This window comes from Acomys minous (assembly GCF_964271855.1).
Source record: "Acomys minous genome assembly, chromosome: 1".
NCBI lineage: Eukaryota > Metazoa > Chordata > Mammalia > Rodentia > Muridae > Acomys > Acomys minous.
In genome coordinates this window covers 154,541,123-154,566,945 of record NC_140483.1, presented here as the reverse complement: position 1 = coordinate 154,566,945, position 25,823 = coordinate 154,541,123, and the positions used below count along the sequence as shown (strand labels likewise).

General features: G+C 48.9%; 2 protein-coding genes across 5 annotated transcripts in view; one reads left to right on the top strand and one right to left on the bottom strand.

Moving 5' to 3' along the window:
- Positions 1 to 639: 639 nt before the first annotated feature.
- On the top strand, positions 640 to 10,344 carry SLC46A2 (solute carrier family 46 member 2). Of its 2 annotated transcripts, XM_084784021.1 has the most exons (5): positions 640 to 3,147; positions 4,467 to 4,550; positions 5,167 to 5,323; positions 9,251 to 9,336; positions 9,567 to 10,344. In XM_084784021.1, exons 1-4 carry the CDS (start codon positions 2,013 to 2,015, stop codon positions 9,306 to 9,308), a joined length of 1,434 nt encoding a protein of 477 aa, XP_084640147.1. In that variant the 5' UTR covers positions 640 to 2,012; the 3' UTR covers positions 9,309 to 9,336; positions 9,567 to 10,344. The 2 variants fall into 2 exon arrangements, with proteins under 2 accessions (XP_084640147.1, XP_084640146.1); XM_084784020.1 differs by having other exon boundaries at positions 9,251 to 10,344.
- Positions 10,345 to 12,123: 1,779 nt separating this feature from the next.
- SNX30 (sorting nexin family member 30) overlaps positions 12,124 to 25,823 on the bottom strand; it is a 94,304-nt gene continuing 80,604 nt past the window's right edge. The window contains exons 7-9 of one of the 3 annotated variants that reach the window (XM_084751557.1): positions 25,388 to 25,474; positions 21,472 to 21,624; positions 12,124 to 17,620 (exon numbers count right to left, since the gene is read on the bottom strand). In XM_084751557.1, coding sequence (XP_084607683.1) covers positions 17,561 to 17,620; positions 21,472 to 21,624; positions 25,388 to 25,474 — 300 coding nt within the window. In that variant the 3' untranslated portion in view covers positions 12,124 to 17,560. Of the gene's footprint in view, positions 17,621 to 19,627; positions 21,063 to 21,471; positions 21,625 to 25,387; positions 25,475 to 25,823 lie in introns of those variants that run through there. The other 2 variants (XM_084751558.1, XM_084751556.1) reach the window with 2 other exon arrangements.

The following is a 25,823-nucleotide window of genomic DNA, read 5'->3' as shown; positions in this document are numbered from 1 at the left end:
ACAAAACAAAACAAAACAAAAACAAACAAAAAAACAGGCTAAGTAAGGTAAGGGAGAAAGAGAAACACAGGCTGAGAGCCAGACCTGCAAGGCGCATCTCTCAACGGTAGACTGGCTACATCTTTCTCTTTGCAGAACTCAGAGTTGTCTGGTTCTGGGTACAGAAGGACCTGAGGTGGTGACAAGAAGTAGATAAGACACCCCACTTAAAAACTACCAAAAGGGGCACAGAGTTACACAAGAGCCGCCTGGGGTTTGACCCCTCCCCACCATGGCAGCACATTAGCCATCAGGGCTTTTAGACTCTCCCAGGCAGGCTTGTGTGTCTTTTTTGTAACTTTCAACTCATGTGTGATTATAACTATGTCTGGGTTGAAGATGGAGAGACAAGAATACAGGCTGGGCAATTTTAAAAAAAAACTATTCATGTGGAAGAGAAAGCCGTTGGTGGGTTGTTTTTGTTGTTGTTTGAGGGGTGTTGTGTTGTGTTTTGTTTTGTTTTTTGCTTTTGTTTGGTTTGGTTTGGTTTTTCTTTGGGTTTTTCTATTTTCGTTTTTCAAGAGAAGGTTTCTCTGTTGTAGCGTTGGCTGTCCTGGAACTCACCCTGTAGTTCAGGCTGGCCTGGAACTTATAAAGATCCACCTACACCTCCCTCCCAAATGCTGGGATTAAAGGCGTGTGCCGCCACCACCACCACCCAGCTTCCTTGGTGTATTTTAATCCCTGCATCACCCTGACCCTCATTCCAGAAGCATGTATTTGAAGGAGAAAGCAAGGGGCTGGGCGAGCAGACAGCGAAGCCCAGGTTAGACAGGAATGACGTCATGAGACAGGAAGAGCAACTCTTAGGAAGCAGAGAGGTTCTCTGCTCTTGTCTTTACGCAGAGGAACCCACTGTGTTTAGTAAGCTCTGCCACACCCTGCCGGAGGCCAGTTCTATGCGCTGGAGGGGCATCGGGGACTGGGAGCTGAGACTGGAGCCCGACAGGAAAGGCCTGTCAATACAGATGCCTAAAGTAGGCTCTTCTCTGAGAGGCCTCTGGCCTGAAGGAGCTGCCACTGAGTTAACTTCTTTGAAAGTTTGTGCTACTAGCTTCTTCCAGATCGACCCTTGTTGTTGTTTTTAATTAATCAGTTTGTATGTGTGTGTGTGTGTGTGTGTGTGTGTGTGTGTTGTTCCTGTACCACAGTATGTGGATGAATGTCAAAGACTCTCTCCTTCCATGACTTGGGTCCCAGGGACTGACCGATGGCCACAAGGCTCGGTAGCAGTACCGTTATCTGTTGAGCCATCTTTTATGTTCCTTTGTGAGTTTTTTTTTGTTTTGTTTTGTTTTGTTTTTTGAGACAGGGTCTCTTGTAGCCAACTCTCCTTGTAGCAGAGGATGACCTTGAATTTCTGATCCTTCTGCCTCCACTTCGAGAACGCTGGAACCGCAGGCATGTTCCAGCCTTGCTGGCTTCCATGGTGCTGAGGTTAGAACCCAGAGCTTTGTGGACACGGAGTCCTGTTAGCTTCAACAAAGAAAACTTGCCACCTCAGTTACATCAAACAGAAGCCTAGGCATCAGAGCCCTGCTCAAACCTGCCTCCAGAAGAGGAAGAATTTGGAAATGTTCCCTGGGTGGGTCCCAAAGCTCGCTCAGCTGGGTTTCAGCCCCTTTGGGTCCTAAGCAGTCAGTGGAAGGCCCGTTGTAAGGCCAGCTCTAGGAGCCCGAGGAGTGAGCCAAGGCTCGCGAGTACTCCCGAGTACTTCCGGCCCTGAGGCTTCTCTGGGCGGTCTCCAGCTTGCTAAGCCAGACCCAGGTGGAGATAGAGGCGGAGCGCTGCCTTTTCTGACCTGAGGAGGAGGGGCAGCCAAGTTAGTCCCTTGGCAGCTAAACTACTACTGTCACACAAACCTCCCCAGCTCTTCTCCCAAGGCAAGCACCTGAAACCGCACTCTGGGACTGAGCCCTGGCCTTCTGTAAGCAGCCAAATTTGGGAGCCCTGTCTCCTATCACACGGGTCACATGGGTCCCGGGGTCACCTGCCCATGGGGCAGCCGGCTCTCTGGCTTCCAGGTGAGGACATGGATCGAGCCTGTGGTGGCTTCAACCCAGGTGGCTAGCTCCCTCTACGATGCAGGACTACTCCTAGTAGTGAAGGAGTCCTTCGCATCCGGGGATGGAGGCGCCTCTAATAATAGTGCCAGCTACTCCCTCAGGGGGCATCAGGAGGACCAACAACAGAAGGCCATCTCCAATTTCTACATCATCTACAACCTCGTGGTGGGCCTGACGCCCCTGCTGTCTGCCTATGGACTGGGCTGGCTCAGTGACCGCTACCACCGCAAGATCTCGATCTGCACGTCGATGCTGGGTTTCCTGCTGTCCCGCACTGGACTCCTGCTCAAAGTGATGCTGAACTGGCCGGTGGAGGTGATGTACGGAGCAGTGGCGCTCAACGGGCTATGCGGGGGTTTCTCCGCTTATTGGTCCGGGGCCATGGCGCTGGGATCCCTGAGCTGCTCCGAAGGTCGCCGCTCCTTGCGCCTCATGCTCATCGATTTGGTCCTGGGTTTGGCCGGGTTCTGTGGGAGCATGACCTCAGGGCATCTCTTCAAGCAGATGGTTGGGCACTCAGCGCATGGCCTCCTGTTAACTTCATGCAGCGTGGGCTGTGCGGGGTTTGCCCTTTTCTACAGTCTCTTTGTGCTGAAGGTCCCTGAGTCTGGGTCCAAGCCCAACAAGGTGCACCCCACCGTAGATACTGTGTCTGGCATGGTGGGCACCTATCGAACTCTGGATCCGGATCAACAAGACAAGCGGGATGTACCAGGGACCCCTCCAACTCCTGGGAAAGGGAGGACTTCCCGAAACATTGTTGTCCTGCTATTTGTGGGTGCCCTCGTCTATGACGTGGCCCTTGTGGGCACAGTAGATATCATGGGCCTTTTTGTGCTAAAGGAGCCTCTCAGTTGGAACCAAGTGCAGGTGGGCTACGGGATGGCTTCTGGGTACATGGTCGTCATCACCAGCTTCTTGGGTGTCTTCGTCTTCTCCCGCTATTTCCAGGACACCACGATGATCATAATTGGGATGGTTTCCTTTGGGTCTGGAGCCCTTCTCATGGCCTTTGTAAAGAAGACGTACATGTACTTCATTGGTAAGTCTGGGGCTTGAGGAAGCAGGGCTCTGCTGCCCCCTCTGTGCCATAGTCTGATGCCAAGGGACAGTGTGGCCTAGGAGCCCCAGCTCAGTACCAGGACTGAACTTGCTGTCTAGGGAGTACAAGGGAGATAGGAAGAGACTTATCTGTATTGTGCTGTGCATTTTCCTGTATGGTTGACCGAATCTTGCCACGGTGGTACCCATGGCTCTGGGTCAAGGAGATGTGGTCCATGGACCTTGGAGTCAGTATGGAAGGCACAGGCAGTCCTTCACCTAAGCACAGTCCTTAGGTGAAGATAGGTTTGAAGTTCACTTAAAATGTAGTACATTTTAAAATTGTATTTATTTAATCAGACCGTGGAGATGTGCGTGCTATAGTGTACCTGTGAAGGTCAGAGGACAACATGGCTGAGTTTATTTTCTCTTTCCACCACATGAACTCCAAAGATTGAACTTGGGTTCTCAGACTTGGCAGCTCACGCCTTTACCTGCTAAGCTATCGCTCCAGTCCTCTCCTCTCTAGCTTTAAAGAGATAAGATATACAAAAAAAATAAAAAAAATAAAAAAAAAATTCCCTTCATCATTTAGGGCCAAATAGGGCTTTTCAGCAATGCACAAAATTTCTCAATAACTGGCTCCTACAACCAATGGAATGCTCTCCTACAAGACAGTGGGGTGAGGCTTCCCCGGGGTACAGAGGTCAGACAACCCAAGCAGAAAGCTCTAGACTCTCACCGCAACAGAACTTTCTACAGCTCTGGAGTGGCTTCCAACTGTCAAGGCAATGTCCACTGGCCATAGGTGGCTATTGAGCATTTGCTACGTGGCTGGTTTAATGGAAGAACAGAGGCTTACTTCATGTTACCTTACGTAGGCTTCATGTGCTTAATAGCTAACAACTTGGAAAAGAAGATTCTAGATAGTTATCAGAACTGCCCCCAGGCCATACACCTCCGAGAGACAGCTAGCAAATCGGCAAGGTAACCTGGCACCCATTGCCAGAAAGCCTTGTAAAAGAAAGCTTTGTGCAAAGGACAGCATGCCCCTCTCTCCAGCCCTTTTCACGCACCCCCCTCTCCACCCCCCCCTCTCTCTCTTCTTTTGGCCTTAGGGAGGGGCAGCAGCTGAGTCGGGGAGGCCCATTCTGGAATGGCGAGGGATTCAAAGTCTGGGCCACTCAGTTTCACGCCTCCAGGCCAAGGCCACGGGGACCGGTAGGGAAAGAGAGGCTGGAAGGGGAAGCCTCTGCTTTGTTCTGATCCTCTGGGTCAAAGCTGGATTCAAATGAGAAGCGTTCTTATGATCTGTTGCAGCCCGAGCCATCATGATGTTCGCACTTATCCCCACCACAACCATCCGATCGGCCATGTCCAAACTCATAAAGGACTCTTCCTATGGTGAGCAAAAGGACCCTCTCAGGATGTCCGGTCCAGACTGTCGCAACAGCTCAGCTTGAGGGCACAGACTTTCAGAAGACCCGAGAGTGGGGCTGGGGAAGAGAGTTCACTTGCTAAAGTGCTTGCATGAGGTCCTGAGATTGGATTTCCAGCACTCATAAAATGCTGGTGGGAAACGCAGGCCTGTAATCCCAGGGCTGGGAGGCCAAGAAGGACCCCTGGAACTTTATGTCTTGTTCCAGCCTTCCTACGAGCACATATGCACACACACACATACACACACGCACACACAAGTGCACACACACACACACACAAGCACATACACACAGAGACAGAGATAGAGTCAGTTCTAGAAGAATCCTCAAACTCATAAGGAACATACTTGTTTCTATCTAGGATAAAAGGAATGGAAAAATAAGGGTGGGGGGAAAAAAACTTACAAAGCCAGAGGCAAAGGAAGATATTTTGGGAAGATTCCTCTAGATGCACACAGGATGCCCGTAAACTGAGCCTTGAAGACTGAAAAGGAGTCCTTAGGAGAGTGATCACTCTGGGAGCTCCGCAGAGGCCAGGTGGGAACAAGAGCACGTCTGCTGACAACCTGTCTCTCCTGCAGGGAAGGTATTCGTCACACTGCAGCTGTGTCTAACCCTGGCCGGGGTGGTGACATCCACCGTATATAACAAGATCTACCAGCTCACCCTGGACAAATTCAGCGGCACCTGCTTCATCCTCTCCTCCTTACTCTCCTTCTTGGCTACTGTCCCAATTGGGTAAGACAGAAACTGTCTGCTGTGTGGGTTGAGCCCTGGCGCTTAGGTCAATCACAGACTTTTTTTAAAATTATAAACTTTATCATAAAGAAGTTCCTTCAAACTGATAGTCTAGCAATCCCTAAATCACAGCAACAAACAGACAGCTCCAGAAATCCGGAAGTTCTGGCGAGATGATTTACTTCTAAGCGCTTCGTATACTTTCTTACCGTTGGAGGCTAGGTTAGAAACTTGCGTAAGCCATTCTGACCTCTTTAGTTTCGATCACTTTAGGCAAGAGTTATCCAGCTTGTCCCTTGCAAGGACTGTTTCTTCTCTGTGCTTTGAAAGGACTCGGTGGCCTTTGCACAGTGTGAGCCTAACAAAGCCTTAGGCAACAAGTCTTTGACCTCTTCCACTGGGAGACTGTCTCAGTTGTGAAACCAGAGCACTCAGCTCCAGGCTAGCACAGGCAGGAGGAGGACCCAGCAGTGAAGAGGAGGCACCTGCTCCAAGGCACCAGCCCAGGGGTCAACAGAATGAGAAGAAAGCTAGGGTTAGTTATGGCTTTACTAGAAATGAGTGTGAACCCCAAAGGTAGGTGTGTGTGTGTGTGTGTGTGTGTGTGTGTGTGTGTGTGTGTGTGTGTGTGTGTGTTTTAAACTTAATAAGGAGACACTTTATTTTTAAAGAATTTTTATTATTTTTATTTTATGTATACAAGTGTTTTGTCTGCCTGTCTGTGCACTCTGTGTGTGCAGTACCCATAGAGGCCAGAAGAGGGAGCTGGGGATCCTCCAAAACGGAAGTTAAAGATGGTTGTGAGCAGCCATCTGGGTGCTAGGAAGCCAACCCAGGTCTTTTGTAAGAGCAGCAAGTGTTCCTCCTCCTCTTATTTTTAGCTCATAGAACACATCCCAACCACTGTTTCCCCCTCCCTCCACCCCTCCCATGCCCCCCTCCAGTCTCCCTTCTCCCCAAGACCCACTGCTCCTCTGTTTCCCTTCAGAAAAGAGCAGGCCATCCAGTGATATCAACTGAACATGGTCAGTAAGTGCTCTCAACCGCTAAACCATCCCCTGGACCGAAGAAGCCCAATTTTTTGTTTGTTGTTTATTTGAGAGATGGCCTTGCTATGAAGCTCAGGCTGGCTTCAAACTTGCATCTTCCTGCCTCAGTTGCCTATGTACTGGGATTACATGTGTGTGCCCATATATATCCAGTAGGAGCCACATTTTAAGACAGAAAAGGTGGGCTGAGGGTGTAGTTTAATGGGTACAGCATTTGCTTAGAATGCACAAACCTCAGCTTCCGTCATATAAGCCAGAGTGGTGGGTGGCACACATCCGTAACCCCAGCACTCAGGACATAGAGGCTGGAGGGTCAGAAGTTCAATGTCATCATGACCTTGAGTTTTGCCCACACTATATGAGATCCTGTCTCCAAAAAGGGGGGGGGGGAGATGGTGAAATTCATTATAATAATATAGCTGGTACACAAGTATCTCAACATGTAATCAGTGTGCACGGTCAGGCAATAGAGATGTTTTACTTTGTAAATTGACCGAATCTTTGAAATCCAGCCATGTATTGTTATCCTTACAGTAAATTCTATTTTGTAGTCACATTTTAAGTGGTCAGTAGCCACATGTCCCTGCCACTGAATTACAGCTCTCTGATGTAGTAGTGTAGCTAGCTAGCAGTAAGAGACATGTAGCTTTCAGGACAGCCACAGAACATGCCGTACGGGACAAGAGAGTTGACCATCTTCCTCTTAGAGGTACCTGCCTGGTCAGTGGGCAGCACTGGGCGCAGCTGTATTGCTGGCAGGAGAGTAGATGGTAACTGAAGGTAGAGTAGAAGGGCGCTGTGATGAGGCCTCTTCTGCATCCTCGTGTCATATCATAATAGAGGTCTCTGCCAGGCCTCCTGGGAGGGCGCCATCGGTCATTAAGGCTGTGTGCTTTATTTATTATTTGAGGAAATTAAGACACAAAAATCAAACAAGTGGGAATTCTTAGCCAACTAGAGGACCATGGCCAAGACTCATGTCCTAGGATGTGAGGACTGAGCCAGGACTATCTAGGACTTTCCAATCTTAGACCCTTCCATTGGATGCTGGCTGGTTGGGCTGACTTGGTGAGAGCTGGCAGGCAGTACACATACTTCAGGGGGTCACAACTCCCTGGTCAACCGTGTAATGGGTTAATAGTTTCATCCACGTAACCGATCCCGTTTCACTGGAGGTCCACAAAGTCTCTCTAATCCAAATAAACACTCAAAAACAATAATAGGGAACAAGTCTAACTTGCCACTGTAGGTCATAAAGTTAGGACTGTTCTTCTTTACATAAACAGCTGGAAGCTGAGCAAGTATGTGTGAGGGTCTGCTGCTGCTCAACCCCTTTTCCTACCCTACACACCACACACACATACACAGCACACATACACATGCATGCGCATGCACACACATACATGCACACACAAGCAGGTGTACATCATACACTAGCACACACATGTGTATACACACACATGCACACAGACATATACATATATCCACACACAAGTGTGTATCATGCACTGGCACACACATGTACACACACACACACACACACACACACATGTACTCACAGGTGTTCCGTGTTGCATAGAGACAATATGATCCACCAGAAGAGAATGATTCACTTTCTTCAACCTCTGTATGTATTTAGGTGAATTCATATTCTATCTCCATCCTACACTTTAAAAAATAAATACTTTTTCTTTTTTTTTTATTTTTTGTTTTGTTTTTTGAGACAGTGTTTCTCTGGTTTCTCTGTGTAGCCCTGGCTATCCTGGACTCACTTTGTAGACCAGGCTGGCCTTGAACTATCAAAGATCTGCCTGCCTCTTCCTCCCAAGTGCTGGGATTAAAGGTGTTTGCCACCACGCCCAGCTGTGTTAAGTACTTTATATATGATAATTAATAAAGACTCAATAGATGAGAAAACAAAAACTCTCCCTTTACCTCGCTCTAAATTAGTCTTGCTTAAGCTCCTGTATGTTTTCCTTCGTGGCACACTAGTTGGTGACCATGACTATTGGTCTGTTTAATATACTTGCCACCAGACTATAGGCTTGCAGAGGACAGAGACCACAGCTATGTGGCTCCTCATGTGTCTACTGGGTCCAGCAGAGAGCTCAGCACCTGAGAAGTATTCCAGAAGGATTTGTTTAATGAATAAATGCTTTGTCAGAAAGCTGTGGCACCCAAGGCTGGGGCTGTAGCTCAATTGGTAGAGAGCTTGCTTGCCATGAAGCCCTGCACACAATCCCCTGCTCCTCATAAACCAGGCATGGTGGGCCATCCCCCTAATCCCAGCTCTAGAGGGTGAAGGCAGGAGGATCAGAAGTTCCAGGCCAGCCCTAGCCTAGGCTTCCAGTCTAGACAATAAGGATGATTTGGGGCTATGAAGATGATGTGATAACATGCTTTCTGTGTAAGCCTGAGGATGTGAGTTCGGATCCCCGGCACCCATGTAAAAGCAACTGCAACCCTGGTGTGTGTGTGCTGGGGACCGGGTGTGGACAAGGTCTTCAGAGGTCACTGGTGACTGACAGCTAACTCTGCTTGGGATCGGTGAAGCTTAACCTTGCTATTTGAGATATTCATGAGAACTCATCACCAGGCAAGAGTGAGAGGCAAAGAGATGCTAGGAAGACGGGGCAGCTGTCCAGTTCACGGTGTTACCAGAGACAGGGAGAAGTTCATGATCCCAGGACTGGAAGGAGTCTGGAGAGTTCTCTGGAGCCAACCCTCTCACTCAGTAATGCCCAGGTGTACAATGGCACCAACCTCTCTCTCCATCCGCGAGAAAGAGGGATGACCCGGGCAAAGGTGAGGAGGAAAAGCAAAATCCCCTTTGCCTCAATCCAGCTCTTTTTATAATTCTCTTTTGCAAATCTTACAGCATTGTGGCCTACAAACAAGCCCTGAGGAAGCAACAAGGAGAGAGCACAGAGAAATGAAGGAACCGAAGACACCAGCGTTGACCAGGTTCTGCCCATGAAACCCGAGTCCCAGTTTTCCAATGACCGGCTGTGGCTCCAGGGTCCTTGGTGGGAGGGAAAATCACTTTCTGGGTATTGGAGGAAATTTCCTAATTCTCAGATGCCTCTGCCAGGCAGAGGTTAGGGTCTGAGTGTACCAGCCGCTTGCACAGGCATCCTAGGTCTTGCAGGGGTTCGGGCTCCATTCAGCCCCTTTCTTCCATCACTCTCTCAAAGGGCTCCAGCGGAGGGACACCGAGTCACATGGGCACTGTGCAACAAGTTCTATGAAAGCCTTGACTAAAGCCTGCATTTCACCAGCCCAAGAGGGTTGAACATGAGATGGGCCTTATGTAAAAAGGGACAACAGTTTTGTCTGCATGACAAATAGTTTTCAAGCTAACATAAAATCCTGGGGGCTGCGGCGGGGGAGGAATGCGTTTTCTTGGTAGAGCTTTCCTCAGCTGGAAGGAAACAAGAGAGCAATGAAGTCCAGGACAGTGCTACATTTGTTGCTTTTAGGAAGCTAAGATAAGGACTGAGGCTGCAGGAGTGCTTGCCTGGCATACACAACGCCCTGGCTTCAATCTTGCACACCACATAAACCAGGCATGTTTGCGCACACCTGTAATCCCAGCACTTGGGGGTGGGAGGTGGGTAGAGGCAGAAAGATCCCAGGTTCAAGGCTAGCCTCGGCTGTACTGCCAGTCTGAGATACAGCCTGGGACACAGGAGATCCTGTCTCAAAAAAAACAAAAACAAAAACAAAAAACTAGAAACTCTGTCTTGAAAAACAAAACAAACAAACTAAACTAAACTAAACCCAGCAACAGCAGCACACTCCAGCAAATACCAGCAGACTTGCTAGGTGGACTATATGCAACTGAACACTTCAATCAATACTTTCCCGAGCGGACAGTGTAAAAAGACACGGGGTGTTGAGCAGCAGCTTATTCTGATTGTCCATTTTGCTCACGAGGCGGAATCATCTTCTAATAAAATCAATGTTCACAGTGTGAGTACAAGTCCTTCTTCCTCTGGTGCGCCCCCCCCCCCCCCCCCCCCGCTGTACCTTCAGACGGAACACTCTCACACTGGAGTGAAATACAGAGCATGCATTTAAATGCCAGGGCATCTGGACAGTTTGTACCCAATTCCCTTCCAAGGAATGATGAAGACTTGATCCCTCCTCCTCTCTCAGAACCTCCCTGCGTCCTCTTCCCGCCCTCTCTACTTCTTTAACTCTTGAGGCCCCTAAAGGTACAGCCCTTAGTTCTTTAATAATCTGGTTTTCCCCATGGACCCCAGAACTTTCCAGACATCCGAGTCAACACCTCCAGCTCCCCAAAGATAACTCACACACCCTGACTTCCCCCCACTCACCATCCGAGATTACCCTAATAGCATCACCTCCACCTCCCAGGCTACAAGGCTCCAAAGCGCCTCTGACCTAGTACCTTCTCAGTTAGTCTCTTAAATCCAGCTGCCCATTACAGCCTCTTTATCACTTCTTGCCATGGTTTTCATGGAGGTCAGAGGAGAGCTTGCATGATTAGGTTCTCTGTACCTTCTTAAAAGGGGAGGGGGGAAAGGTGTCAGATGCCCAGCACACACGTGCTCTGCTCTGTGTGCATGATCACTAGTTCGTCAAGACCCCGGTAGGGAAGGCTTGTCTGTACTTCAAAGGTCATAGTACTGAAGGCTCCAACAGTTATCAAAGGAGACAACAAAAGTTAAGTCTCAAATCTCTTTATTTCATCTTGCTGCCCCGTTTTACATCACTGTAATACTGGATTAATGATGTTGGATTAATTCAATTAATGATTGGATTATTACTAATCCAAGCTCAGCATCATTATGAAGCCCATTTCCAATGTCTTGTTTGATTTCCGGTATCTGGCATACACTCCCCCTGTCTGTCTTTCATACAGCATCTCACTGCGTAGGCTTCGTTGACCCAATATGCAAACCAGACTTGCCCCAAACTCACAGAGATCTGCCTGTTCCTGCCTCCCACGTGCTGGGATTAAAGGTGTGCACCACATCCAGCTTCATTTTATTCTCTCTCTCTCTCTCTCTCTCTCTCTCTCTCTCTCTCTCTCTCTCTCTCTCTCTCTCTCTGTGTGTGTGTGTGTGTGTGTGTGTGTGTGTGTGTGTGTGTGTGTGTGTGTGGATGATCTGGAGTTACAGGTGGTTGTGAGCTACCTGACATAGGTACTGGGAACCGAGTTCAGAGTGTGTCCTCTGCAAAAGCAATACACACTTTTAACTCTGAGCCTCTCTCCAGCCTGGCCTCCTCCTCCTCCTCCTCCTCTTCTTCCTTTTTGGTTTTTCGAGACAGGTGGCCTCCTCTTAATAGCACTCATTCTCATGAACTGTAGGCTTCCCCTTTCTTGGAAATGCCTCCTAACACATGGCAGAAAAAACAAAACCAAACCAACAACAAAAGATCAACCAACCAATCATGAAGTGGCTGCCTGACCCGGAAGAATGTGCTCCCCACTGTTCTGTGCTGGAAGAAGTCTCTGGTAACACCCACCTGCCAATCACAATGACACTATAGCAGTTTCTTCATCTGCCAAGCTGTAAGCTGCAGAAGGCAAACTGAGGCAGGACCTATGGAGAAGTGAATACGAAGTTTATGTGTGCACACACGTGTGTGTCTTTACAGTTACTCTGTATGTTCCGATTCTCACAAGCACATTATCATTTGTTTGGAGAGAATTTTAAAAAGCCTAAAAGCAGGTGCCTCGTTTTCCTGTCCTAACAGGGACAAATAAGCACATGACCCAGGTTAAATAAAGCATCTTTTATAGGTTTATTGGTCCATTACTTAAATTAACTGAGGTAAAGAATTTTCTTATTTACAAGCTAATAGTTTATCAAGCAATACAAATTCTTTGTTTACCTCAAAATGTAATACTAATTCCATAGTAAACAACAAACAGAATTTCTCACATACAGATATACGAAAACCCAAAGGAGACAAGGACCTTGTGCCAGCATCAAAAATGCAACACAACAACTTTCTTCTTTTCTTTTTATAATCTCTAGTTACATAACAAAGAAAAAAAGGCGACATTCTTTTTTGGTAGTTTCATGAGACAAAGACTTGGATCTGTAAATAAATCACTTTCTTGTCAACACGCACTCTCTCAAGCACTTCTGTTCACAGCTTTTGTTTTGGCTTTAATGGCAGCATGGAGAGAGAGCACACAACGGGACTGCATACCTCAGGAGCCTGCTTCTTTCTCTCCAAGTTTTAGACCTAAACAACAGTTTTAAAGAATAAGAAAAAAAAACACACACACAGTCCAAAAATTTGTTTTAATCCCCCCTCCCCTTGAACAGTTAAAATACAAGTTAGAAAGTGTGCTGGCAGTTTGTTTCGTGGGAGTCTGTCCGATGTGGGCTGTCTCTCCATGCATTCCTGACTCAGGCATGAAGGGAACAGGCACACAGCAGTACAGTGAGCAGGGACTCTGGGGAGAGGCCCAACCCTCAGCACCGTCAGGGTGGACAGTGCTGACTGGTAAGACGCTGGTTTGTGCTGGTTTGTCCCTGGATGAAGGCCCAGCTGATGCAGCCATTGCTTTGTCACGCCAATCCAAACCGCTGCTTGCAGTCTAGGAAAGCCCCCACCTCCCACTCCGAGCATCATTTCTGGCCAAGTGTGGGTCTCTATGTGGCAGAATGCAAGGCTGTGGCCCTGCCTGTCCACCAACAGCGTACACAGGTTGTTGCCTGCTCTGATGTGGACTGTGGAGAGCCCTGAACCGCCAGATGCTTGGACAGTTTTGAGAGAACTGTATTTAACTCGCCATCTCTGGTTGTGGTACTGAATGGGTTACAACAGGCTGTACATTATTCGGCATTTCAGCCTTTGGAGAAGCTCTACCCCAGTTGTGCCCTGGAGCCCACTGTGTGGAAGCAGGACAGACTGTTCCTGCTGTCACACTCTAGAGGGTTCTTTGAAGCTGTGTGATTTGTTACTGCTGGGACGGTCTGCATCTTCCACCCCCACTCTATGTCTTTCCGTGCTGTGGCCCCTGTTTCCTGATATTATTTCACATGCCATTTGGCAACAGCAATATTTAATCTTGCCACCCAAAAGGCCACCTTCCCTCCGTTGCCCTTACATTCCGGCATGTGACTTCAAGAGGACTGAAGGCTGCCTATACTAAGTTTCTAGATCAATTGCTTCCGCGTGTAAAACTTCCTGCGAAGACTGTTTAAAACACTAGCTGAAGAGTAAGGCAATTAATAGGTACTGACAAATTGTTACGAACTACAATTAGGCTTTTAACAGTCTGTGGCTTTTTCTGGTTGTGTTGGTTTTCAAGTGCTAAGTACAGAAATATGAGACATGTCTTTTTGGTCTCTTAAAAGCACCCACCCACCCCCCAAGGACACAACACTTATTGACAAATTATAGTAGTTAAAAACTACTTTGGTAACGTGGGGTTTTGGCCACACATAAAGGGTCGGACAGTCATTCGGAGGGGTATTTCAAACAGATATGACTAAGAGAGAACAGTCTGTTCGGTCAGCCTTCTTAGATACTGAGCGCCCCCGTCCTCTGATGTGTGCAACCATGGGGACACCTTCCAAATGGAACCCTGACAGCCCACAGAGTGGGTTGGCAAAATATTGGATCCCTGACTATTCACTAAATTATAAACCAGGGAAGAGGCGAGCAGCCCCAACACAGCTTCTGCATCTCTGCTTGGCCAAGGAGAGGTCATTTTCCTCAACCGTACTGCTAAGTGCCACTTGCTGCCTGAGCAGAGAAAAGCCCAGGTGATAAGAAGGCACATCCGATGTTGCCATCATGCGAAGGCTTTCTGAAGTGAGAGGGCAACCCCAAATTCCCAACACTATCTTGTAAATGAAGATGACCATAGTCCCCCAGTCATATACTTAGCTTACTTGATTTCCAAAGTCCCTCTGTGGGAAGGTGGGACCCCGGATGTGCCTGCCCAATCCACGGGCAGCTGATCCTCGGGTGTGTGGGGGGGGGCAGGACACCCTTCAAAGTCGCCCCTCCACCTAGTCAGACCAGTTCCAGTCCACCCCAAGACCCAAATCAGTAGGGCCAACGCAGCCTCCAAGGCAGGCCCTGCGCTTGCTCTACCCACCCCAGCCAGCTCAGTATAGCGTAGTGTAGAGAAGAGCCCATGACTCAAATGACTTCCCTTGGCTTCAGTGCTATAGGACAGGACCAAGTGAGTCTCCGAATGTTCTTTGGGTGCTGCCCTAAAACAGATCCATCGTCATCATGCATGGATGGTGTCCTCCTACAGATCTACTCTCACTTAACTAGAGCACACTCCACGGGCTTCTATCCCCAGGCATGCCGGGCTTTATCTCCGCTAAGGGGAGCTAGCTATATGGTGAGTTGAGGAGCAGCTTGATGAAGCGCCAAGCCCATTGGCTCCCTAACCTGCTTCCTGCTCACCTGCAGGCAGCTGTTGCTCAGCCTTGGAGAAGGTGAAACACAGCCCTGCCAGGGCTGGAGTCATTCCCTCCTCCTCACTGCAAAGCAGAGCAGAGCAGAGCAGCCCAGCTTCCCCTTTCCAGTGCCCAGCACTGCGCCCTTTCCTGCTACATACCACAACTGCACCCTGAACAATCTCAACTCTCACGTCTTCTTGGCTTTCAGAATTCTCTTCTACCTTCACAGATTTCTTAACCTGATGAGCAAGGCCTCCATTTCTCAGGGCCTGGGCAGTTACTAGGGCCAACTTCCACGTGTTTGAGCCTCAAAAGCCATCTACATCCCTCTGCCTGGTACCATGCACCCTGGAGGCAAAGTCCCGTGGAAAATAAGCAAGAGGAGCCTCTCTGAGGCATTTTGGCACTGTGGTCTCTGAGCTATGCTTCCTGCGCATGCTTGCGACTGCTGAGCTTCCAGACACTGAGGGAGCTCAGGAATGGGGGGGGGCAGGAGGGCCTCCTTCACTGCCGACTGCCCCCCTTTTTGTCTGCGCCCGCCTCCTCAGCCCTCCAGCTGCTAGGCTGAGGACAGGGACAAGAGTGCCTCCTTGTGCATGGGTGTCCCCGGCTCTAACACTGACATCGTTCCGAGGGGACAGAAAGTCTCCATGATTCCAGCTCTTTCTGGAAACTCAAAAGCTAGGGACATTGCCCACTAGGGATATAAACAGAGTAAGACAAACATTTCAAGATGAATGAGAGCCATGTCACATGAGGGAACGGCTGTGGACCCCACTTCCCTCCCTGCACTCCCCCAGTGCAGCCTGGGCATGTTTTTGCAGGGCTTACTTCTTGCGTAACTAACCAGCACCCAGGACTGACTTGGGGTTTCAGTAACCAGCTGGCCATCAAATTTTAGCGTCTCCATAATTCTTTCTGTAGCTCTTTGCAAGCATCATTACACCCGGACACTTCTCAAGCGTACAGTCCACAAAGCAAAGCGTCATGTCTCCCAAAGACGAACATCCCTGCTGGGCCGGGCATGGAGGCCTGTGGGTGACTGGGCAGTCGCCCTGACTCTACCAGCACGCTTGGGTTGGCTCTGAGCATTCATACCACACCAACCCGATGGCTTAGAGGTAGAATGAGATGCCGAGTCCCTGGAGTTGGGTGTACAGACTGTTCTTATTCTTCTGCTTCAGCGGGTCACTTCTACTTGTACCAAAGAAAATTCACATCACAGAATTCTGGGACGGCACAGATGGGGTTTAGACAAGTACCGGTAGATGCAGGGATTATTATTCCAATCACAAGTGTGTCAGACGCAAGGAGAAGACAGATGGTTTTATGCTGTCTAGCTGATGGCACAGACACAGCTGGCCAACACGGAGCAGATGGTCAGCTCCGTGTTAGAGGGGACGACAGGATTTAGCATGTTGTGTGTTTGACTGGATTTGACTCCTATGTGAAACAGTGCTCAACAAACAATGCCCCTTCCATTCACCTGTGGCTCAGATTTATTAATTTTTTGCCAAGAGCCACTGACAAAAGAACTCAATATACAGCTTCTTTTCAGCAAGACTGATGATATGGAAGAGATCCTTTCTGACTGTTGGTTTTATGGCAATTAAATAAGAATTTCAAGTGAAGACTTGAAGCACAGTCCCTAGATTTTGGTTGCAAATGAAGATTTCCACAGAGACCAAAGCAGAGGGAGGGGCTGCGCTCTTCGTCCCTGAGGGACCTGCAGGTGCTCCTCTTCCTCACCACGGAGTTTTCAGGGTTAAACCACCCATGCAGAACACTCACACTGAGCTTACAAACTGACGGTCATAACACTGCAGCACATCAGTCCTCACCACAAGGCTGCCCAGATAGCCAGTGGGCACGACAGGACGCATTAAAGTAGACATTTTTGGTGAGGTAAAGGCAAATTACACAAAGTAGACATTGGAGCTGGGGCTTGGCACACGGGAGCGACACTGACTATAGAACAGCAGCTGGTTCCTAACAGGTCTAACCCCAACCACGATGACGGTTAACAAGCGAAACGTACACACCAGACCTTCACAGAGAAAAATGCACCTTTTCCCCCCCAGTTCACACCAAAAAGCTTCTCATCTGCTGCACTCTGGTGTCAGAAACAAGATCTGGGTGCATTCCCTTCAGCTTCCTGAGGCATCGCACAAGGACAAGGACGCTGGCTTGCTCACTCAAGCATCACGGATACTGATTTAAATGGCCCCATGTGAACCAAAAACAAGGAAACATGTCACTCGTGACAAGCAGGCAGCAGGCCACAGCCACTGTCAATGAAGGACTTTCCAAGAAGGTACCCGCACCTCCTTCCATGCCAGGACAGGTCACTGCCCTCGGGGGTAAAGTGCAGAGCCACTGGGTCTCCACAGCTTGCCACAGCTGCTTTCTTCGTGTCTCCCCGTGTCCCTGAAAAGTGGGACCTGGGTTCTGTCTCACAACAGCAACTGGGCTTCCCCCAAAGTGATGTCACATGTCATCTGGTGGGGGTGGTCCTGCCCCTCAGTTTCAAGTCTTCGTAGTGTTCCATTTAGGAGGGGCCTTCGCAACATGGAGGTACCGGTTCTGCTGAGAGATGATTAGCCTCCGAGACTCCACCAAGAAATAAATACTAACTGAAAACAACTGTGTGTGTAGGGGGTGGGGAGGCGCTGCTGTGCTGTTTTCCCATGGCCACCTCGCCGGCACTGCGGGGACATTCTGGTCCAGGATGCCATGCCCTGTGGAGTCAGAAGAGTCTCTCTGTTCCCAGAACAAACCTACTTGGTCTCTTGCTTCTCTTGCAGCAGTGGAATAATTGACTCCCACGCCATGAGGCACTGAAATGACACCATCCATACAAGGTCAGTTGTTAGTCCTCATCCTGCTGGGTCACCTCTGGCGAGTGGTGCCCACACCTGTTATCAATACTATTATCAACAGGGGAGGTGACAGGCCTACGTCTGGAATGTGTCACCCCCACCTTTATGAAAGTCCTTACAAGACTGGTATGCATTCCTGATAGTGTGAAGGCTACACCCGGTGAGTGGAGATGGATCCATCCACGCTAAGAAAAATCTTTGCCTTGACTAAACAAAAACCAGACCCAGGCCAGAAACTCTCGATGAGGACATCGGTTCTGAGCTGGGATGGAGACATTGTTGGAGGTATGGGTGGGGCTTGTACAAGGATGTAAACATGAAAGGCCAGTCAGTCGCCTGAGTCAGGGTGGGTGGAAAACCTGCTCTTACTCACCAACCTGATGTCTGATTTGCTTGTTTGGGCCACTTTAGACAATGTTGACATTTATTTCACTGTGTGTGTGTGTGAAGGGTGGGAGCACATGTACCATGACATTCGTGTGGAGATCAGAGGACAACTTTAAGGAGTCTCATCCTGCCATGGGGGTTCTAGGGATCAAATTCACGCTGTCAGGCTTGGCAGCGAGCACCTTTACCCACTGAGCCATTCACTGGTCCAAGGACTGTTATGTACTTTATATTCATTACCATGTGGTTGACAGCTAGAGCTCAGGAGACCTGGGCACTGTCGCTGAAGAGTGACTGGCCCAGTGGACCCTGTCCTCCCTCTGAAAAGCCTCTTACACAGGGCAGGTCAAGCCCACTCTATAGACAGCCTTGGGGTGAAGGAGAAATCTACCCTGAGTCACCTGGAGGGGAGTTCTGCACAAGTGGGCAGAGAGGCCACATCCTGTCAGGCAGAAAGAGGGGTGCTGAGACCTCTCCTTGCTGCCTTCTGAGGCTGGGGAAGCTGGCTGGAAGGAGCTTGCTTCCAGCAATGGGCCTGCAGGGAGGGCCATAGCGTTTGAAATTCTAGGCCATCCCTGCATAGCTACAAGGGGATTTCTGTATGTCCAAGAGGAATCATGACTGATCAAACCTTCTTTTCAGTCCTCAAATGTGCTAAGCTCTTTCCTTGCTCACGGTGCTGGCGCAGGTTGCTCCCTTTGCCCCGAGTATATATGTTAGTCAGATCTTTACTCTAAAGCTCAGAATAAATGTTATTTTCATAGACTGGTCTTTCCTGTTCACTCCACTAGATCCCTAACATTTTTTCCCTTGTTGCTCTCCTTCGGCATACTTACTGCACACCCTTACCTCTCTGGGAATCTATCATTAATGTTATCCCTGATGCACTGAGCATGCCCAGAGCGTTGTGTAAATCCTGCTATTGATCAACTCTGTATACAATCCTTTGCATACAAAAAGTACAGGGAAAAAAAATCAACTATGTGTAGAAGCCAAGACCAAGCTTCAAGACCAAGACCCTGTTCATGGTACAATGGGAAGACACTGCCATAAGCCCTGAGTTAGCATTCTGGACTTTAGAGATGGTGGTTTCATCTACAGCAGGCAGGACGGAGACTCTGGACCTGGCGGGGTCTAGACTGGAAAATAAGGGCATCAAGGTAACTTTTATTGAGTGTCTGCCACATGCCGGTTCGTTCTGGTAACTGGCATGACCATTTTACTTGATCTTCACAGTCATCTTGAAGGGGGGGGGAGAGAAAAATGAAGAAAGGGAGGGCTAGGTGGGCCCCCTGCCACCTGCAGCTGTAGTCTTAGCACACCCTGATCCCTGATCAACTGTTCACAAAGGAAGCTTTGCTATCCCTCAAAAGCCTGGCGCGCGCATTTTGTCAACTTCCCCTGGGTTGGAAGCCTCGGAATGGGCCCACAATACATAGTCACTAAGGACTCCCCACTCAGGGCTTCCTCCCATGCTCATACCGCTTAGCAGTGGTGGAGCGTTAAATTTAATGAGCTGACACATGCTAAGCATCCAGGGAAGATCCAAGTCAGAAGCAGCCAGGACTCCAGATAGAAGTGGGGGGGGGGGGGCTCCTCTTCCCACCCTCGAGTTTGTTTCCTAGACTTCCTTTAGCAAACTCGGAAAAGTGCAGGCCTATCACCCCAGAGCCTCCAGCCCAGGCCACGGACGTGTGTGCTGACCTTTCACCACTCTGTGGGTTCTCTTTTCTTCCACCCCTCTCTACCCCTTTTCCTCTTCCCTTTCAACCTCCTAACACTAGATCAGAGAGAAAAAAGGAGAGAGAGGAAAGAGATCCCTGAATAAAGTCAGGTGTCGGAAAGGGGGCAACATCATAGTTAGACTATCTCTTGCTCATCAGGGGCGTCGAGTTCTTTGGGGGCAAGTTTGATCACCATCAGAATAGCTAACTTTTTCTGGTTGTTTCTTCTTTGTACATGACTAGTTAAGCTGTAACCAACAGCAACCAGCAACTGGCCAACAGTCTACCCTGCCTCTCAGGGTCCTAGCATTTATATATCCTCTAGAATTCCGAAAGTCACACAGTCACAGAAACTATCTGCAGCTGGCAAAACCACGCCCCTGCTAGAGCACGAGGCAAATCATAGTCAGCAGCTGTGGACAATCTGAAGCAGCCCCACACCCCACACCTGCGATTAAAACAAAAACATATTCTTATAATATTTCTGTGGTTTTTTATTTTGTTTTGTCTTTTAGTTTTTTGAGACAGGGTTTTCTGTGTAGCCTTGGCTGTCCTGAGCTCATTTTATAGACCAGGCTGGCCCTGAACTCACAGAGATCTGCCTGCCTCTGCCTCCCAGAGTGCTGGGATTACAGGTGTGCACCACCAGGCCTGGTTGTGTTTTTATAAAGAAACCAAAGTCCCCAAATTGTCACCACAAACATGTCCTAGGGCTACAACCTAGGAGATACACCTGCCCCTGGCATCTTCCCACAGGGTGAGAACAGCTGAAATTCAAGGCCACACGTTATTTCAACTCAAACTGGGCCATTGCTTAACTGTAAGGTTAGGACAAAGGACATCAAGACTCATTACCAGAAATGGCTTCAAGTTAGATACATTAGGAGTGAGCCTTGATTTGAGGGGACAGTTCTCTCCCTCTTACCCTTCCCTCCCGTGTGTGTGTGTGTGTGTGTGTGTGTGTGTGTGTGTGTGTGTGTGTATGTGTTAATGGGAATACTAAACCTGAGGTCCATATGGCAAGAGGATACATGAATAAAAGTCTTTTTTAATAGCATTGCTTTCTTGGGTAATTCCATATCCCTTTATTTAGGTATTTAAAAAGTATTTTAAAGTTCAACATTAAAAATAAACACTATTGGAGGCTGGAGAGATGGTTCAGCGGTTAAGAGCACGTGAGTGCTTTTCCAGAGGGCCTGAGTTTAATTGCCAGCAACCACATGTTGGCTCACAACCATCTGTAGTAATGGGATCTGATTTCTTCTTCTGGTGTGCATGAATATAAAGCACTTATATACATTTTTTAAAAAAAAGATAAACAAGCATTATTTTAGTCTGTCAGCTTCAACAGATGACTAAAGGGGTCCATGGCATAGTGGGAATAAAGAACCCTTTATGTGGAACCACAAGGTAACATGAAGTAACCCCAAAGCCTCCATTAACTGGGGTGCCCACGTACAGGTCTCTCTGGGTCTGGGAAGCAGCCAGCTGCGCAGAACAAAGAGCCGCTTCCTCTAGCAGTGTGCAAGAGGAGCCTAGGACAGCTGGTTCTCTGTTCCCAAACTCAGCACAGCCCATGCAGGGCAGCTTCGATGAGGCAAGTTAGGGATGGGACAAGGGGGTCGTGCTTGGGGACTTCCGGAAGACCCCCCACAAAAAGGCTCTAGGAGCCACAGTGGCATGGGGCCTGCTCCTCACCTTCTCATAATACTGGATATTCTTGTCCGCCAAGCCCACGAGCAGCTGCCGGAAGTCATGGCGCTTGCTGTTCTGCCACCTCTCCATATCTGCCTTCAGGTCGGCGTTGAAGCACTCCATCCTGTCCTGGCACTTCTCCACATCTGCTGGCACCTGGACGGGGACACAGTCACGGCTTTGAAGTGCGGTTGGCTTCTCCTACTGTGAGCACCTCCTCAAACATTTGCAGGGGGCCAAATGCTAACTTAAAAACATCAAAATGGGGGAGTAAGGAGAAATGGGAGGGAGGGAAGAATGGGAGGATACAAGGGATGGGATAACCATTGAGATGTAACAAGAATAAATTAATTTAAAAAAAAAAAGCACTGTCCTGGCCCAAATATCATCCACCCCACTCAAGCAGAGAGACACACAGGGATGCACCCCTGTGTGTCACCCCTGGGGGCTTGGGATGCTTTAGGATTTTTTCAGTCACGCTGACCAATGGGTACAGGCTTTGCACACGCAGCAGCAATCCTGGGTACAGTCCCGCATCGTATCAGAACTAGAAAAGAAGGGTTTCCTTCTCGGGTGGTCACAAGAACTAGTCTAATACTTGTGTGATGTCTGACAAGGCCTTTCCTCGTTTATCTGAGGGAACTGTAGTAAGGGGACAACAGCCAGCTCCCTCCTCTGAATGCCGCATCAGACATAAACTAGGTGTCCTTCTGTATCCTGGGTGTGAGGTAACCAGACGATCCGAGACCAGAAGGAAAATCATGAAGGGTACCAACGGAATTTGAAGCATAACATAGCAAGTGCTTTCTAGTTTTTCTTAAGATTTAGAAAGACTTTCTCGAAAAGCAAGTGTGCCCCCGGGGTTTCACAGCCTTCGGCTTGCTGTGGCGAGCGTCATCCATGCACACGGCCAGTGGGGGCTTCCAGGTCACAGTGGTTTTTCCAAAGCCAGGTTTTCTGTCTTAACTCAAGTACTCTATTGGGCCCGTAAGGTGACTGAGGCTCAGCATGCCCAAAGCTAGGCCCACACTTGCCAGAAGCAAATGAGACCTTGAAGGTTTTAAGTCCCTAGTCCTGTGAGGCCAAATGTCCCCAAGCTACAGGAGAAACTATCAAGAGTCAGTTCCCACCAACCAGGATGATGTCAACATGGCACGAGCAAGGCTGAGGGAACTGAACACCTTCCCTTGTGAAGTTGCCCCACGTTAGGAATACCAGGACTGCTGACAGCTTGCAGGGAGCTGGCATTGAAACTGTTTCTGGTCTGCATGGTCTTGTGACAATAACTGGTGAGTAACGCCTAGCATTCCTTCTTGTTTCAACACTTTCCTGTTTGCGACTGAGGTATTGTTAGCCATGCTTCTCGTGTCTGACAGACAGTGGAATGGCAATATCCAAGGAAAATGGATGGGTGCTTCCGGGCAGAGCTGGGGAAGAGCCCAGCGAGGAAGAGCTGTTAGCACGACAACCTAAGTTCGAATCCCTGATACCCACATAACAGCCACCCCTGGGCAGGGTGGGCCTGAGTGAACTGAGGAGGTCAGAGCAACTCAGCAGGCAGCGTTCCTTCTGTTTCTGCTTCAGTTCCTGCCTCAGCTTCCCTCAACGGACTGTGACCAGGAAGATCGTGTCTGTGCGTGCGTGCCTGCGTGCGTGCAATAAACCCTTTTCCTTCCCTTCCTTCCTTTTAGATGTGGTGTTCATCAAAGCAATAAAAAGCAAACTATGGGACTGGAGAGATGGCTCAGTGGCTAAAAGCACTGGCTGCTCTTCTAGAGGTCCTGAGTTCAATTCCCAGCAACCACATGGTGGCTCACAACCATCTATGCTGTGATCTTGATGCCCTCTTCTGGCATGCAGGTGTACATGCAGATAGAGCACTCATATACAAAAAACAAACAAACAAATCTTTAAAATTAAAAAAAAAAAAGCAAACTATGACAAAAAGTGGCTTCTGGTTTTCCTCCCACTTCCTTTGGTTTTTCGAGACAGGGTTTCTCTGTGTAGCCCTGGTTGTCCTACACTAGCATTGTAGACTGGGGTGGCCTCGAACTCACAGAAATCTGCCTGCTTCTGCCTCCCAAGTACTGGGGTTAAAGGTGTACACCACCACCTCTGGTTGACTTCTAGATTAAAGCAATAACAACAACAACAACAACAAAACCAACTTAACTGACAGAGATTATTCCTATTGAAGATGTGTGATCTGATATGCATATAAACCATGAAATAATTACCATAATCACATTAGCATCCACTGCAGCAATGAAACACATTAGATCTTCAGTACACGTTCATCCCATAACTAAAGCTTTGTGCCTCTTGACCAACATCTTCCTAACTCCCCCACTTTCCAGCAACCACCACTCCGCTCTGTCTTTGTAAGCTCAACTTCTTTAGATCTTACACGTGAGAGCACAGTTACTTCTCTTTTCCCGAAGTGGCCTCTACCCTTACAGTTAAGGCTAAATTATGAAAAGAAAATATTTAAATATCTAGTCTTCCATGTCATTCCTCTTCCGTGAGGCTGAGGCGTGGGCTTGGCCTGTGGAGCTGTGTTGCAGATGACAAGAGCTAGAAGTCCTCCAGGGAGAGGGGCAGCGTGAGGACGAGGCTGTGCGCCTGCTGTCATTTCCACCATGGGCTCCTCAAAGCACGCAGGACAGGAACCCATGACAGTCCACGGACAGGAACCCATGACAGTCCACGGACAGGAACCCATGACAGTCCACGGACAGGAACCCATGACAGTCCACGGACAGGAACCCATGACAGTCCACGGACAGGAACCCATGACAGTCCACGGACAGGAACCCATGACAGTCCACAGCACAGAAGATGGGGTGTTCGGGGTGGGGTGGGGTGTCCAGCGGCTACACGCTCTGGGCCAGCGACAAGATGGTTAACATGGTTGCCAAGTTGATGAAACTGAATCACCTTGGAAACCAAACTCCAGGCATGTCTGTGAATATGTTTCTAGATTGAGCTAACTGAAGTGGGCACCGCTCTGGGACCTAGAGTTGTCCACTGAATAAAAAGGAGAAAATAAGTTGTGTACTAGTGGCCGCCGCTCTTTGTTTCCTGACTGTGACAGCAGGTGACCAGCTGCTTCACGCTCTTGCTGCCGTGTCACCCCTGCTATGCTGGACAGTACCCTCAACCGTAAGCTGAAGCAAACCCTCCCTTCCTTTAGTCAAAACAAGGAGGAGCAGAACTGACATACCGTCTCATCTACTTTCCATAGGATGCCGGTGTGGATCACTATGGTGACACGGAATCAACACAACAGACCTGCGTCTACCTGCTATCCTGGATACAGACACGTCTGCTCCCAAAAGGCCAGGCAACTCCAAAAGCTGCTCTGTGACTCACTTCTCTGGCCCTTCTGAGTCTCAGATGACTAGTACAGTATCATGTGAGGCAACATTAAAAATAAATAAATATAGATAGATAGATAGATAGATAGATAGATAGATAGATAGATATAAGGTGCACACACAGTCCAGGAGTGTTAACTCTGAAGTCGGGTTCCAAATTCACCAAGTCTGTTCCACAGAGGGGAGGACTGATGACTACGTCTGATGTCCAACTATTTACCTGAACACTGGTCCTCACTATTACCTTAATAGCTTTCCCTATCCCTCTGCCTTCTGTGATTACAAACACAACTTCAATCACAACAAACATGAAAGAGAACAAAAGATGGGTAGTGGTAAGGTTCTATTGCTAAATCTAAGAACAAAGAGTCAATAGCTCCCGTCCTCAGTAGCCCCTCCCCGTGGCAAGCTTGCTGCGTGGTTCTAGGCACGCAGAGCTCCTGTGCGGACAGCTAGCTTGTATTGTACAAGTTAGTTCTTGACCCCCAAACAGCAAGGAGCCTGCAGCTTTCGGCCCAGCCCCGGCTGGGTGCTGTGCTGACCTTGGGGCGATCTTCCTTTCTCAGAGCCACGGCTTCCAGTTTGGCTTCGTACTCTGCTTGAACTTGGTCCCTCTTCTTCAACACACCCTGTGGAAGGTGGAGAGACGCATGTAATCTCTGCAAAGGGGCCTCGAACTCCCGGCCCTCCCCACTTCCCAGTGTCCCGGGCCTAGCCTCGTGCTCCCAGGCCTGAAGCTGCACACAACACCAGCTCTGCACACAGCACCAGCTCTGCACACAGCACCAGCTCTGCACACAGCACCAACTCTGCACACAACACCAGCTCTGCACACAACACCAGTTCTGCACACAGCACCAACTCTGCACACAACACCAGCTCTGCACACAACACCAGCTCTGCACACAACACCAGCTCTGCACACAGCACCAGCTCTGTACACAACACCAGCTCTGCACACAGCACCAGCTCTGCACA

Coding starts and splice junctions, on each gene's coding strand:
- SLC46A2 (XM_084784021.1), top strand. CDS start 2,013: ATGGGTCCCGGGGTCACCTGCCCATGGGGCAGCCGGCTCTCTGGCTTC. Junction 4,551..5,166: donor CATAAAGGACTCTTCCTATG/GTGAGCAAAAGG, acceptor TCTCTCCTGCAG/GGAAGGTATTCGTCACACTG. Junction 5,324..9,250: donor TTGGCTACTGTCCCAATTGG/GTAAGACAGAAA, acceptor CAAATCTTACAG/CATTGTGGCCTACAAACAAG.